This window comes from Python bivittatus, unplaced genomic scaffold (assembly GCF_059951505.1).
Source record: "Python bivittatus isolate LINGU-HERP-01145 unplaced genomic scaffold, Pbiv_v1 ctg000850_np1212, whole genome shotgun sequence".
In the NCBI taxonomy this organism is placed as follows: domain Eukaryota; kingdom Metazoa; phylum Chordata; class Lepidosauria; order Squamata; family Pythonidae; genus Python; species Python bivittatus.
Genome location: NW_028277112.1, coordinates 60,770,056 through 60,782,688, shown reverse-complemented (window position 1 = coordinate 60,782,688; position 12,633 = coordinate 60,770,056). Strand labels below are relative to the sequence as shown.

At 40.2% G+C, this 12,633-nt stretch overlaps 1 protein-coding gene across 9 annotated transcripts in view; it reads left to right on the top strand.

Annotated features, from left to right (window-relative positions):
- The first annotated feature begins 922 nt into the window (after positions 1-922).
- FSD1L (fibronectin type III and SPRY domain containing 1 like) overlaps positions 923-12,633 on the top strand; it is a 37,056-nt gene continuing 25,345 nt past the window's right edge. For 3 of the 9 annotated variants that reach the window (XM_088130499.1, XM_088130498.1, XM_088130495.1), the window contains exons 1-3: positions 923-1,102; positions 8,755-8,850; positions 10,937-11,068. In XM_088130499.1, coding sequence (XP_087986625.1) covers positions 1,088-1,102; positions 8,755-8,850; positions 10,937-11,068 — 243 coding nt within the window. In that variant the 5' untranslated portion in view covers positions 923-1,087. Of the gene's footprint in view, positions 1,103-1,827; positions 2,001-2,123; positions 2,291-8,754; positions 8,851-10,936; positions 11,069-12,633 lie in introns of those variants that run through there. The other 6 variants (XM_088130497.1, XM_088130496.1, XM_088130494.1 and 3 more) reach the window with 3 other exon arrangements.

Sequence of the window (12,633 nt, the reverse complement as noted above, 5' to 3'; positions counted from 1 at the left end):
TTCAGTGATGCTATCTAACCATCTCATCCTCTGCCTCTTGTTAAGCCAACATTCTCCAAGTACAGTACTGGGAACTCCAACGGTGCAAATATTTTGCTCTACACTTTGTTTCCTTGAAGTAAGATCCCACATTAATACTGGCTTTGTGACAGCTCCTTTATTTGCACGTATATACACAAAAAGCTGGGTTGGACTATGAGGAAAAAAACCTTCTACAGTATTGTTGGGCAATAGCCTTATAGAAAAAGCAAAGACTCTCTTCACTGAAACTAACTTCTGGTCACTGCAGCATCACGGAAGTGATTTCCCATTGTGTTCTTCTGAAGTACCTTTGTCGGGATCAACTGAAATGGCCCCAAAGGCTGTGCAAGCGCTCAGTTTCTCCAGAATCAGTCATCAGGAAAAAATATCGAAGAAGCATAAATAGAGACCCACAGCATTACCATTCCGCGCCATTTACGCGTGGAAGAAACGCTTGCAGCGATCGCATAACGAGGTTCTTCTGCAGCAAAGATCCTGCAAGCCTCGTCCAATTGTGGGGAAAGGTGGGTCCCAGATCCCCGCTCAGCCCCAGGCAGCACGGCCAGTTGCCTAACCAATCTTGGCGCTGAGAACATTACCAGCCACGCTGCGGACAGCCGCCCTGCGCTTCTCCGCATGCATCCTGGTGCCACAGTCCCCTGGGCCAGAAGCAGGCAGACACGCCTGCGAGAGCACATCGGGTGTGACCCCTTCGCACCGCCAGGCAGGTTAGCCGGCCCCACCTCTCGCCGTCTGTCTGGGCCCCGCCCGCGCAGCAGGGAGGCGAAGTCCGCGGGCGGCGCTCAACGGGCTCAATCACGCAGGCTCACTAGAGTCTCCCGGGGACCAGCCAGACTCAGCGCGCATGCGCACACAGAGCGAGTGAAGGGGAAGGAGGCGGGGCTTTCCCGCCGCCGCCGCTGCTGCTGCTGCTGCTGCTCCGGCGCTGGGCTTGGAGAGCGGCGGCCGTTTGATTGGTGGGTGAGTCGTCGCGGCGACGCTCCCCCTCAGCCGTCGCTCGCTCGCTCCCTCCTCCCTCCCTCACCTGCCTGGAACCGGCCTCGCCATGGAGGCGCAGAAAGTAAGTGGGGGGAGCCGAGGGGCGGCGGGGGGCGGGCTGAGGGTCCCGCTTCATCCCTCCTTTGGTCCGCCGCAGGACGAAAAACAGCGGGGCCCGAGAGGAGGAGGAGGAGGAGGAGGAGGAGGAGGAGGAGGCCGAGAGGTGGGTCGTGAGTCGAGTGGGCCTTTCCCCAGCGAAGAAAGTCGTTGCCTTCCGAGGGTCTCGAGCCGCCTCGCGGCTGCTCCCTCCCGCCCCCTCCCTCTTGCTCGCGCGAGGCGACTCGTCGTGGGTGGCCCCTACCTGGAGGGCAGCGGTGTCTGTAGCAGACGGGGCCCTTCGCGCGCGCCCCCAGGGACCAGCGATGCCGCGCCTTGGGGCGCCCGGGAGACTTCATTCATTGAGACCTCGCTTCTGGGTGCTTTTGGGGGGGGGGGATTGGGACCTCCGAAGCAGCCGCTTTTCAGAAGGGTTAGACTGCAGCTCCTATTATCCCCAGGCAGCATGACACTGCTTTCTCTGGTCTGGGTGTGTTAGTTAGACTGTAATTCTGCTTTCTGGGCGTGGGCCACTCCAGTTTCCCTGGTGACGGGGTGATGGTGGGCATGGGATCAGCCGCTTCTTAGAGAGGTCAGATTGTAAAAAGGTGCCTGGGAGTTGCTGGTTCTTTTGTAAAAACAAGTTCCATGAATCGTAGTGTGATTTCTCTGTTAACTGCCAGTCTTTCCTTGCCTTTCTTCACTTTCCAGATAAGATAAAAGGAGCTTTCCTTAAGTATAGTGGAAAAGAAGCAAATAAAATTTATTTATAATTGAGATACTGTATTCCAGTAAAACCTGAATGGACTCCACAAATTGTACATTGCTTGGTGGCAGTGATGCTAATCTGATGTACAAGATGTTTTAAAGCTAGCTGACATACAGTTAAGTCCCAAAGGAATTTATTTGCACATAAATCACAATACAATTAAAGGAACTTTATTTTTTTACTGCACTTGTATACTACCTGTAGAAACTCCATTTCCATATTTTAATCTCACAAAACCTGGTGTGGTAGTTTAGGTAGGAAATGGTCCTAATTGAATATTAAAGATCTTGAATACTTGAGTATTACCTCAGCATAATTTTGCATTGTCAAATTAGAGACACATGGACCGAAACAGAAGAAAAAACCTTTCGCATGCACATTTTATCAGTCAAGTGCATTTCTAATGTAAGTGTCTATTGCCTAACAATATCCTAGTTGTTTGCAATGTCAAACACATGACTTTTAGGTAAGGTGGAACCCAGATAGAACCTTTATATTCTAAATAGCTAGCTTGTGCATGTTCTGTGCATTTTTACATAGATTTTTAAAACACTTGGTGAAATATTGTTTTAATTTTGAAGAAAGGAAAAATGAACAACTATTTTTCCATTTGGTCTTCTTTTACAATACAGTATGAAAATTTTTCATGCATAGTAAATTCATTAGTATGGATTGGACTTTTAGTGAATAGGAGGAGGGAACCCTGGAAAATCCAGCTGTTTAGTTATCAATTTGTCATTCTGTATTAATTCTTCAGTGCATGAGTGTTTTGGAACTCATTAACAGTATTAAGAAATCATTTGTAAATTACTTTGCTAATCTTGTCTCTCACTGTCTGACATGAGTTGGGAACAGGAATAGGTTCCATTATAACAGGAATAGGTTCCATTTTCCCCCCTTTTATTTCTGTAAACATGTGCTGTTATTACTTTTAATTGTATATCTATTTATTGTTTTAATATGTTGTGAGCCGCCCATAGTCCCCCACTGGGGGGAGATGGACGGGGACAAGTTTAACAAATTAAATAAATAAATAACACACTACATATATTGAGACTGTTCATTTGAAGTATCCAGTATTAGATACTTTGTAAGGTTTCACTTATGTAACTGAGTTCAGTTTTTTCCTTGATCATGACTGTGTTCCTAAAGTGTAAACACAATTCTAATGTGTGTGCAAAAAAAGTTCAACATTGTAAATCACCTTTTGTGACTACTATCTTCGGTGGTAGTGGAGAATACAATTCTTATAACATTCTGCATTCAATGGCATTTCCTTCCTCTCAATGGTAAAAAAAAAAAAAAATGCCATTCACTACAGCATACCTGTTAATTTATTGCTTAAATAAACAAAGTCTAACAGCTGCTACACACAGAAATTATTTCCTTCTAGTTCCATAACAATATGCAGATGTTGCTTTTAAAAGTAATAGTTTTTTTTAATCAGTTTGTAATTCTTCCCAGTGTTTTTTTGTTTTTTGTTTTATCTTGATTAAGATTTCTGTCATATGTCTGGAAGTGTTTCAGGGTTTTGTTTTGTGTATAAACAGAACGATACATAATTATTGCTCATCTTCATGATCAGGAAAATCTGGGCAGAATGGTAGTTTTCATTAATCCATTAATTGCAAAGCTTCCTTTTTTTTATTCCTCCAATTAAACTTCTGTGAGTTTCAACTTAGTATCTTTTAAATTAATTAAAATAATGGTGATCCAGTTAGCAAAATACCGCTGAATGAACTGGATAACAGAGGTCATTGCAAGCTATCTGAGTTTAGGTTCACAGTATGGATTTAAAATGTTGAAGATAACTATTGCTTTGCAACCTAAATAATAGGTAATGTAGGAGTTACATCTATGATACACAATAACATTATTAACTTTAAAAATCTGTCTTCATTTGATAAACTTCACCTTCTAGTCTAAAGAATCATTTTTAAACTTGTATAGTGAGATAGTTGTTAAGTGAAAACAACACAATATTGTTGTAATTTAAGACAATACAATGAATGTTTTTGGCATCTTTCAACAGAAACTTTTATCTTCAAACTAGATGTTGCCTTTCTGTATGTAAATATGAAATTATTTCTATGTTGTAAGGACTGTAATCAAAATGAAAGACCTCTCAGCCTATAAATGTCTATAGGATTTAAAGTTTAACCATAGACCATTAGCCATACTATTTAGCTAGAGTCTGATTGCCAAGCTGAGACAATGTGATCTAAATGAAATAAGCAGTATACATTATATAAAGTTTGAGACTGAATAGAATGTAAAAGTATAGTACACTCTAAGGCCAGGACTAATTAAATATAGGAGAAGATAAAAATATGGCTTTAAAAAAAAAAGTATGGTATCATCATAATTCTGTGTATTAGAATGTTAGGCTTATAGTTAATTTTCTAAACAACAGCAGTGTCTCAAACAGGTATGTTGCAGCAAACTCACATGGGTGCCATGGGGTATTTTGCTACTTACAGCAAAATAAACGAACTGTTAGTAACTTTGCTGCAGCACCCCAGGGCACTACCATGCACAGTTAGGGAATTGCTAGGAATGCCATAACCTGAAAATTTCTGCAATAGAGTGAAAACTTCTTCATCCTTTGCAATAGGCCTTCAAGGAGATCATTGTGAGAGATGCTTTATCAAGAAAATCAACCTTCTATACATGGACATTGTTGCATGTTTTACCATAATTGCTATATTTCAGGCTTCAGCTGAATGGAGCTAAGACGGAGTGGCTGTGGATACGGGGAGCCTCAAGATCTAGGACTTTGTCATCTTTGGTTCTTGACGGGGTTGCACTACCCCAGACAGACCCGGTGCGTAATTTGGGGGTTCTCCTGGACTCACGACTCCTGTTCGAAGAGCAGGTGGCAGTCGTGGCCAGGAGGCCTTTTGCACAACTTCATGTCGTGCGGCAGTTACGCCCCTTCCTGGATCAGGGGGACCTCCGCACGGTCACTCATGCCCTGGTCACCTCTGGGTTGGACTACTGTAATGCGCTTTACATGGGGCTACCCTTGAAGAGTATCCGGAAGCTACAGCTGGTGCAGAATGTGGCGGCGTGGACAGTTCTTAATGCCCCTAGGAGGGCACATATAACACCGCTGTTGCGCGAGCTGCATTGGTTACCAGTTTGTTTCTGGGTCCAATTCAAGGTGTTGGTTATCACCTTTAAAGCCCTTCATGGCACGGGACCAGGTTATCTGAGGAACCGCCTCGCCCTGGTCACTTCAGCCCGTCCCACTCGGTCCAGCAGAAGGGGCAGGTTGCAGACCCCACCGGTCAGGGAATTTCGATTGGGGGGTCTAGGCAGAGAGCCTTTTCTGCTGTAGCGCCCGCCCTATGGAACATCCTGCCTCCTGAGGTCTGGTGTGCCCCCTCCCTCATGGCCTTCAGGAAAGGTATTAAATCCTGGCTTTGCCAGAAGGCCTGGGGGCCAGAGGGGGGCCCGCACCTGTGGAGATGGCTGGTGGGATGATGGGTTGCCCCCCCTCCAGCATCTTACAGATTTTTATAGGGCCAAAATTAGAGGAGCTTTTTTACGGTATTTTTAATATGTTTTTAAATTATTTATAGTTTTTAGCCATCTTGGAGAGAATTGTATTTCTTCGTTTTTATTGTGAGCCACCCAGAGTCACCCGTGGGGGAGATGGGCGGCATACAAGCCGAATAAATTAAATAAATAAATAAATATTAAGATGGAATAAAAAGCAAATTTAAGATCAACACATGGGATACAGGTAATCCTCAACTTATGACCATTCGTTCAGCAACCATTCGAAGTTACGACGGTGCTGAAAAAGGAGACTTATGACTGGTCCTTGAAGTTGCAGAGCCATCCCAGCACCCCCACAGTCATGTGATCGCAGTCTGGGAGCTTGGCAACCTGTTCACACTTACGACTGGTTGCCAAGTGCCCCATGATCACGTGATCACCATTTGCAGCCTTCCCTGCCGGCTTCCCCAGAAAGTCAAAAGGGAAGCTGCCAGGGAAGATTGCAAGTTGTTGGAGTAAGTCTCCCCTACCCGCACACCCTCCCCAGCCCCTTGTGCCATGCTGGCCACTCGCGCACTCTCCCTGACCTGCATGGCATGTCTCGTGCACCACCATACACCCTCCCCAACTCATGTGCCTTTTGCACACCACTGTGCACCCCTGAAAGCCTATTTGTTCTGCCCTTATCCAGTTCATCAGCATGGTTTTCAAATGCATGGCATATAATTTACCAGTTAAAGAAAGAAAACTTGGGATGCTAATATGGTGATTCTGCCTTACAGCCTATTATATCAGAACAATTATTGCCTCAGACCAACTGCTTGGTCTAAGCTAATAGTATCCTCTATCATTCAGAATTGGTTATCAGTAGTTCTGCTGGGATGAACCTGATCCTGAGGCTTTTCCATTTTTAAAGCCTTTAATGAGACAAACTACATCTGATTCTGTTATCAGACTCTATTGTGGACAATTCTGAATCTCCTGCTCTGTTGTCCCAATCCCTACCTTAGTTACACCATAGCAAAGAAATGGCACTCCCACTTGGTAGCTGAGATGTAGCAGATGCTAATTCCACTAGTACCCATCATGGTTCCAGATACAATACTGTAGTCCAGAAAGTTGTACTGTCTTTCCTTTGTGAGGTTTCTATCAACGGGGATCAAAGGACCTTCTCCGTTTCACTTTTTCCTTAAGTATAAGGCTGGTATTATCTTCCCCTTGCTTTCCCTATCTTGAATATAACACTTTATTAACTCTTTTTTTAACACTTTCCCCATCATACCAATAATTCCATTCTTCATGTTCAGATATCCTAAGTCTATGGAGAGGCAGTCTTTTAATATCATAACCAGTTTGTCAAATTCAAATTCAAACCTTTATTGGCATTGCAACCAGTTTGTCAAAGGAAGCAGGTGAATCACTCTGTGGACCATTTACTAGATTAGCCTTTAGGGGTTTATGCTCTAAGATGTTCAACAGCCTGGTTATACCACCTTTAAGCTCTTCAGTCCATTTTAATTGTATTCTATTTGTGTCTAATGGTAAGTCGGTTTGGACCCATTGAACATTATTTGAACTTTTAATACAAATTGTCTTAAATGAAAGATATCAAGGTAATGTTCCAGATTTGGTATATCATGCCCAAACCTCTTTCATGTTTTTGCTTAAAAGGCATTGATGTAGCTGAGTAAGAAAAAATTCTTTGTCATATAATAAAGCTGGCTTATAGATGTGATTTAGGATATAATCTGCATTTGGATAAGATTGGCAGACTGCATGAACAAGTCAGTGTTACAGTTGCTGGTAATTATCACAGAATCCTGTACAGCAGCTTTCCCCAATGTAGCACCCTCCAGTTGTATTAGGGCTGGAATTCTATGTGCCATGGCCAAAGGCAGTCCTAACATTAGAGGAGTGCCAGGCTAAGGAAAGCTACTGTATAACTTCACCTGTCAAAATTAATACATGGTTCAATACACGTTTGAACTTGCAGGTCTCCTACATAATGCAGTAATGAGAAAAAGAGCAGAAATTTCCTGACTGGTTAATTTTTCAGTAATGAAAAATGTATAAGGCACATATACAAAAATAATTTGAAAAAATAAAAATATTGAATCAGGTTGGAGGTGCAGGCAGTCTGAAAACTTGAGAATTGCATATAGTTGCTATAATTTGTATAGAATTTGAGAGTGTGAGACGCACTCCAGTTTGCTTCTTGCAAGTCTCTATTGGAGGTTTTCTCCACCTTGGATAATGAAGGCCAATCAGCGCTAAGCATATCTAGTAGACTTCAATAACCTTCTGGTTTCAAAGTAAACATTATTTTAATGAATAAATACTTAGAAATAACTTTCTAAAGTTTAGCCTGCATTTATAAATAGATTTGTCTTTGGTACATTTGGAGTGAAATTTTAGATCGTTGCAACAAAACATTTTGCAAAACAAAATACTTACTAATGTGGACTTAAGAAGTACACCTGTTGAAACGAAATACATTTCTTAATGATGAATGCATAATAAAGAGCACAGGGTATACCTACTGGGTGTTATGTAGATTATAAAAGGAAGTATTTCTTCCCCATTGGTTTGTTTTGACAACTTGAGAACTTGTCTTTTTAGTATGGACTAAAAACTCTGCCAAGTTATGTTTGTTATTACTGTGTGCTTCTTTTTACACACGGAGATACTTTTATATATCCTTTATGCCTCACATAGAAGGGCATTCACATTGGGCAATTGGATGCCCTGCCCTCAATTATCACTAGAGATAGATATCACAATATTTCTTATCAGGTTCATCTTTGCATGTGCTCAGACAACAAAGTTAAGTTGGTACTACACATGTTGCTGGACTGTCCCTTATCTCTTACTTGGCATTGTGATCTTATTGAACCACTGATTAGCAGGCTATCAGGATCAGCTGCTGCAAGATCACTGAATTGAAATATCCAAGTAGGTCACAAAATTCCAAGCTACTGTATAGTTATGACCATTAGAGACTAGTGGATCTGCCCAGGCGAAACTTTTTAATACCTCTCTCAAAAACCTGTTGGCTGCCTTGTTCCGTGGCCTTCCCACACCATCAATCTCTGTACAGAATCTCAATAAATTTTGTAACATTTTATTCTTTGCCAGGTTTGACTTATTATGTGGACTTTTGTTGTGCTTTAAATGTTGCTGCTTGTATGTTTTTTTAATCTCTTTTAATTATTGTAAATTACACCATTTTTCTTTTTCCCCATCTTCTTTGATCTACATCCATTTACATAAATAAATATGAAAATATTTGTCTATTTTGTTGAATTTATTCTTCTGATTCTAATAAAATTAATATATGTATTTTGATGAATGTGTTCTGTTTTTAGGAAGCTTTGCAAAGAATTATCTCCACATTGGCACATAAAAATGATGAAATCCAGAACTTTATTGAAACTTTAAACCATATTTTGGAAGGGGTACAGGTATGTTGGGATCCTTGTAAACTGATTGAAGTTTCTTTAATAGTAATCTGAAATAGTATAGATGAATGACTGATCTTTCTGCCCACTCCAGCAAGGAAAGGGGAGAGGGATTCTAATTGGAAAAGAATTTTTAAAAATGAATGGGTGGTGCTGAACCACCCCTCCCCCTCCTAGGCAAGGCTAGACTGAGGTGGAAGGGAGCTTCTTTTGACATCACAGAAAATTAAAGAGTGGGCATTAAATCCTATCACCCATGTGTCTTTAAACAAATTATGCACACACATTTTATGTGAATAGCACAGATACAAGAAAAATACTTTGTCTAGGGACTTTTATGAAATCAAGATGAAATGTTACCGTAACTCCAAAGAATGTGCTTGAATGCTTTATATAACATTGTTGCCTTGATTTTAGCCACTCTCCTCATCCCCAAAGGTGACCAGGATTATGACTAAGTTGAAATGGCTAGTAGAAGTGAGGTGGAGTGCTCAGCCTATCCTTCAGCAACTGTTACTTTGCTACTCTGGGCATTGAAAAGAATGCATTACCACTAAGCAAAGGAAGTTGCTAGTATAGTAGTGGCGTAGAGTGTATTATTTCTTTTCTACTATTTCACCACATTTTCATATTGGACACAAATATCTATCATAGAAGCAAAGCAGGCTAATGGGGAGAATGAAGTTCCACTCTGGTAAGGCTAGTCAGCTTATTTCTGTTGTTGATATGGTGCAAGCAAACATACACCTCATACATTGTGCAAAAGAACACGTGGAAATGTGGAGACAAAATTGAAGTGTGTACCTTTGCTGTTAGACCACTGTACTTCTCTGCTGGGAATGTAACAAAGCCTAGTCGTATGTGTTTAGTAGCGTATAGAAAGCCAGTAGGGTAACCGAGAAGCCAGGGAACATTCTGTTAATTCCTTATCAGTGTATGTTATAAATAAAAACCAATTAAAACAAAATTAATTGCAGGCATTGATTTATGAATCTGATATGGCTAACTGCCATAAAGGAAAAAATTACACTATTCCATAGTTACAGACTATCATTTGGCCTCTGTTCCTTAAATAATTATTTCAGATGGAAAGAGTGTAGAATAAAGGCCCTCCCCTGTCCTGTCTGTCAGAGCTACAGCTGCTGAATTGATGGTACCCCCTCCTTCCACAGTTGTCAAAATATTGGTAGCGGTTATCTTGTCTGGCATTCCACTGCCAGGCCATGACACGTCTATATAGTTAGCAATACTGAGGCTTAGTCATGTGGGGAGAGCAAATCTTGTGATGCTTTGCCGCAGGCATAGCAAAACTTGCAAGAATTGGGATGATTTATTGCCCTGGTTGCGTAGCGGCTGCCTAATAGTGCATATAGTAGCAGCAGCAATATTAGTCCTCTGCTTTAGCGAAGATTGCATGTCTTGCCAATACTGTTCTGTGAAGTGCACTAGAACCATGCTGCCTGAGTAATTTTTGTAGATTTTGTTGGGGAAACTGACTTGATATACATCTGTGTTATTTGATATAAAAATGATGAGGTATCTGTTCAATATTAATCAGCTCTGTATGGTACCATGATGAAATTTTTAAACTGAGATGAAGTGATTTCATGTGGCCTATCCTAACACTCCTTGCAGGTCAGGATAAAAAACGTTAGATTTATAAATGATGGATTTAAAATATTCTTAAGTGCTCTTAAATTTGTTAGGTGCTTTTATTAATGTATGTTTGTAAACTTTTGAACTGTGCCTGTATTTTGCCTAGTTATAACCATATAATAAATACCACTACAAAGTGTAGCAGATAAAGTATAGCAAATAAACCCTAGTTTATTTTAAGATAGGTGCTAAACAATTAATTTGCTAGGTTGAATATTTGCTTGCATAGCAAGTTCATGTCTTACATTTGATAAAGATTACTAAAGGAGTAGGTCAAGTCTTATATGTGAATGCTAATATATAATATTAACTTTACTATTCTGTTTAGTAAATGCAGTGTATCGTTAAACCATGTGACTTTTATTTACAATTTGTGTTGAGTAAGTATGTAAAATGACAGTGATGTTTATAAAGCGCTAAAATCTTTTCACAGGCTAATTCTTCCAGTGTTATTTCTGAGTTGGAAGAGGAATTTGATGGCTTATACTCAATACTTGATGAAATGAAGGAAATCATGACAACTAACATCAAGCAAGAACAAGCACAAAAAATCCAGGAACTTCAGGTAATTAGTTATATAATAACTTCGTAGTATATTTTCTTAAGTTCTTGTAGGAGAATTTTACTGATTAAAAGAAATAGTTTATTACTTAAATATTTCTATGTACAGGTAGTCCTCAACCGATGACCATTCATTCAGTGACCATTTGAAGTTACGATGGCACTGAACGAATTGTGATAACAATCGGTCCTTGGAGTTCCAGCTGTCTCAACACCCCCACAGTCACATGATTGCGATCTGGGACCTTGGCAACCAGTTTGCCTTACAAACAATTGCCAAGTGCCCTGTGATCATGTGATCGCCGTTTGCAACCTTCTCTGCCAGCTTTCCCAGAAAGGCAATGAGGAGGCCATCAGGGAAGGCCACAAGTCGCTGGGGTAATTAACCCTAACCCTAACCCTAACCCTGAAGTCCATTAACCAAGGACTACCTGTAATTTCTACAATATTTCTATTTATTGTTGAACTCAAAATGAAAACTGAAAACAGTTAACATTCTGGATTGGCCTTCCTTCTTGCATGTAAGGCCATGGCAAAATCAGTTGTTTTGTAAGCCACTTACATCATTTGTCACATAGTGAAACTTTTGGTATGTTTAACTATGTAATGCAGTAAAAAGGTTGAAATAATAGGTTAATAACCCAACAAAAATCTTAAGGATACAGTATTGGAAACCTGTTTTATTGAAGCTATATTGAGCACTGAACTCTTTAATACTGTATGGCTAAAGTGTCAGTGAGCAGATAATATCCTCCAAACCTTAGAAGTAATACAGCCACTGCATCCAGGACAACATAAGGGGGTGGAAACACCAACACAATAAAACTCAAGAAACTTTAAGATGAGATGTTTTAAACATTGCAAAGGTAGTATCCAGCCTATATTTTGAATGATTTGATTAACAGCCAATTAAAGCCAGTCAATGCCAATGAATAGTTGTCTGTGTCTTAATGTATTGAATGCTAGAAATAATAATGATCTTCAGCATTTCTAGGCTTGACTGAATTGTGTTTATTCAAAAATGGAGAATATTCCTTAAAGAAAAAAAACCCTACACACTGCCTTAAAAATAGAAGTACAAACCAAGCAGCTTTCAAAGTACTTGATACTTACTAAGTGATTTATCTGGAATGTTTTTATGCATATCACTCTATTGTGAGGTTTTTGGGGTTTTTTTAAATAGAATACTAAAATGTTGGTGTAATGAGATCATCAATAAAAAAGTTTGAGATTGTTGCCTAATTGATACTTGAAAAAAGGGGTGGTCCCCAAGTTCATGGTTGCACAGTAGGGGAAATTTCCTAAGGGTGAGGGAGATGACAAAAATAATTTTCCCCTTTTTTGGGCTTCAGGCTTTCAGATATAAACAGAAGAATTCCTGTCAAGGGTTGAATTAAACTGTAATATTGTATGTCTATTGGAAAGCTTTCTTAAAGTCCTAACAAATCACTGTTTTAAATAGTTGCCATTACTTGATCACATTTATTTACTGTAAACAAATGAACAAAAATCAGTGATTAAATTTAGGATTAGACAAATACAGTTTCCACAGATTAAGAAAGTTGTTTG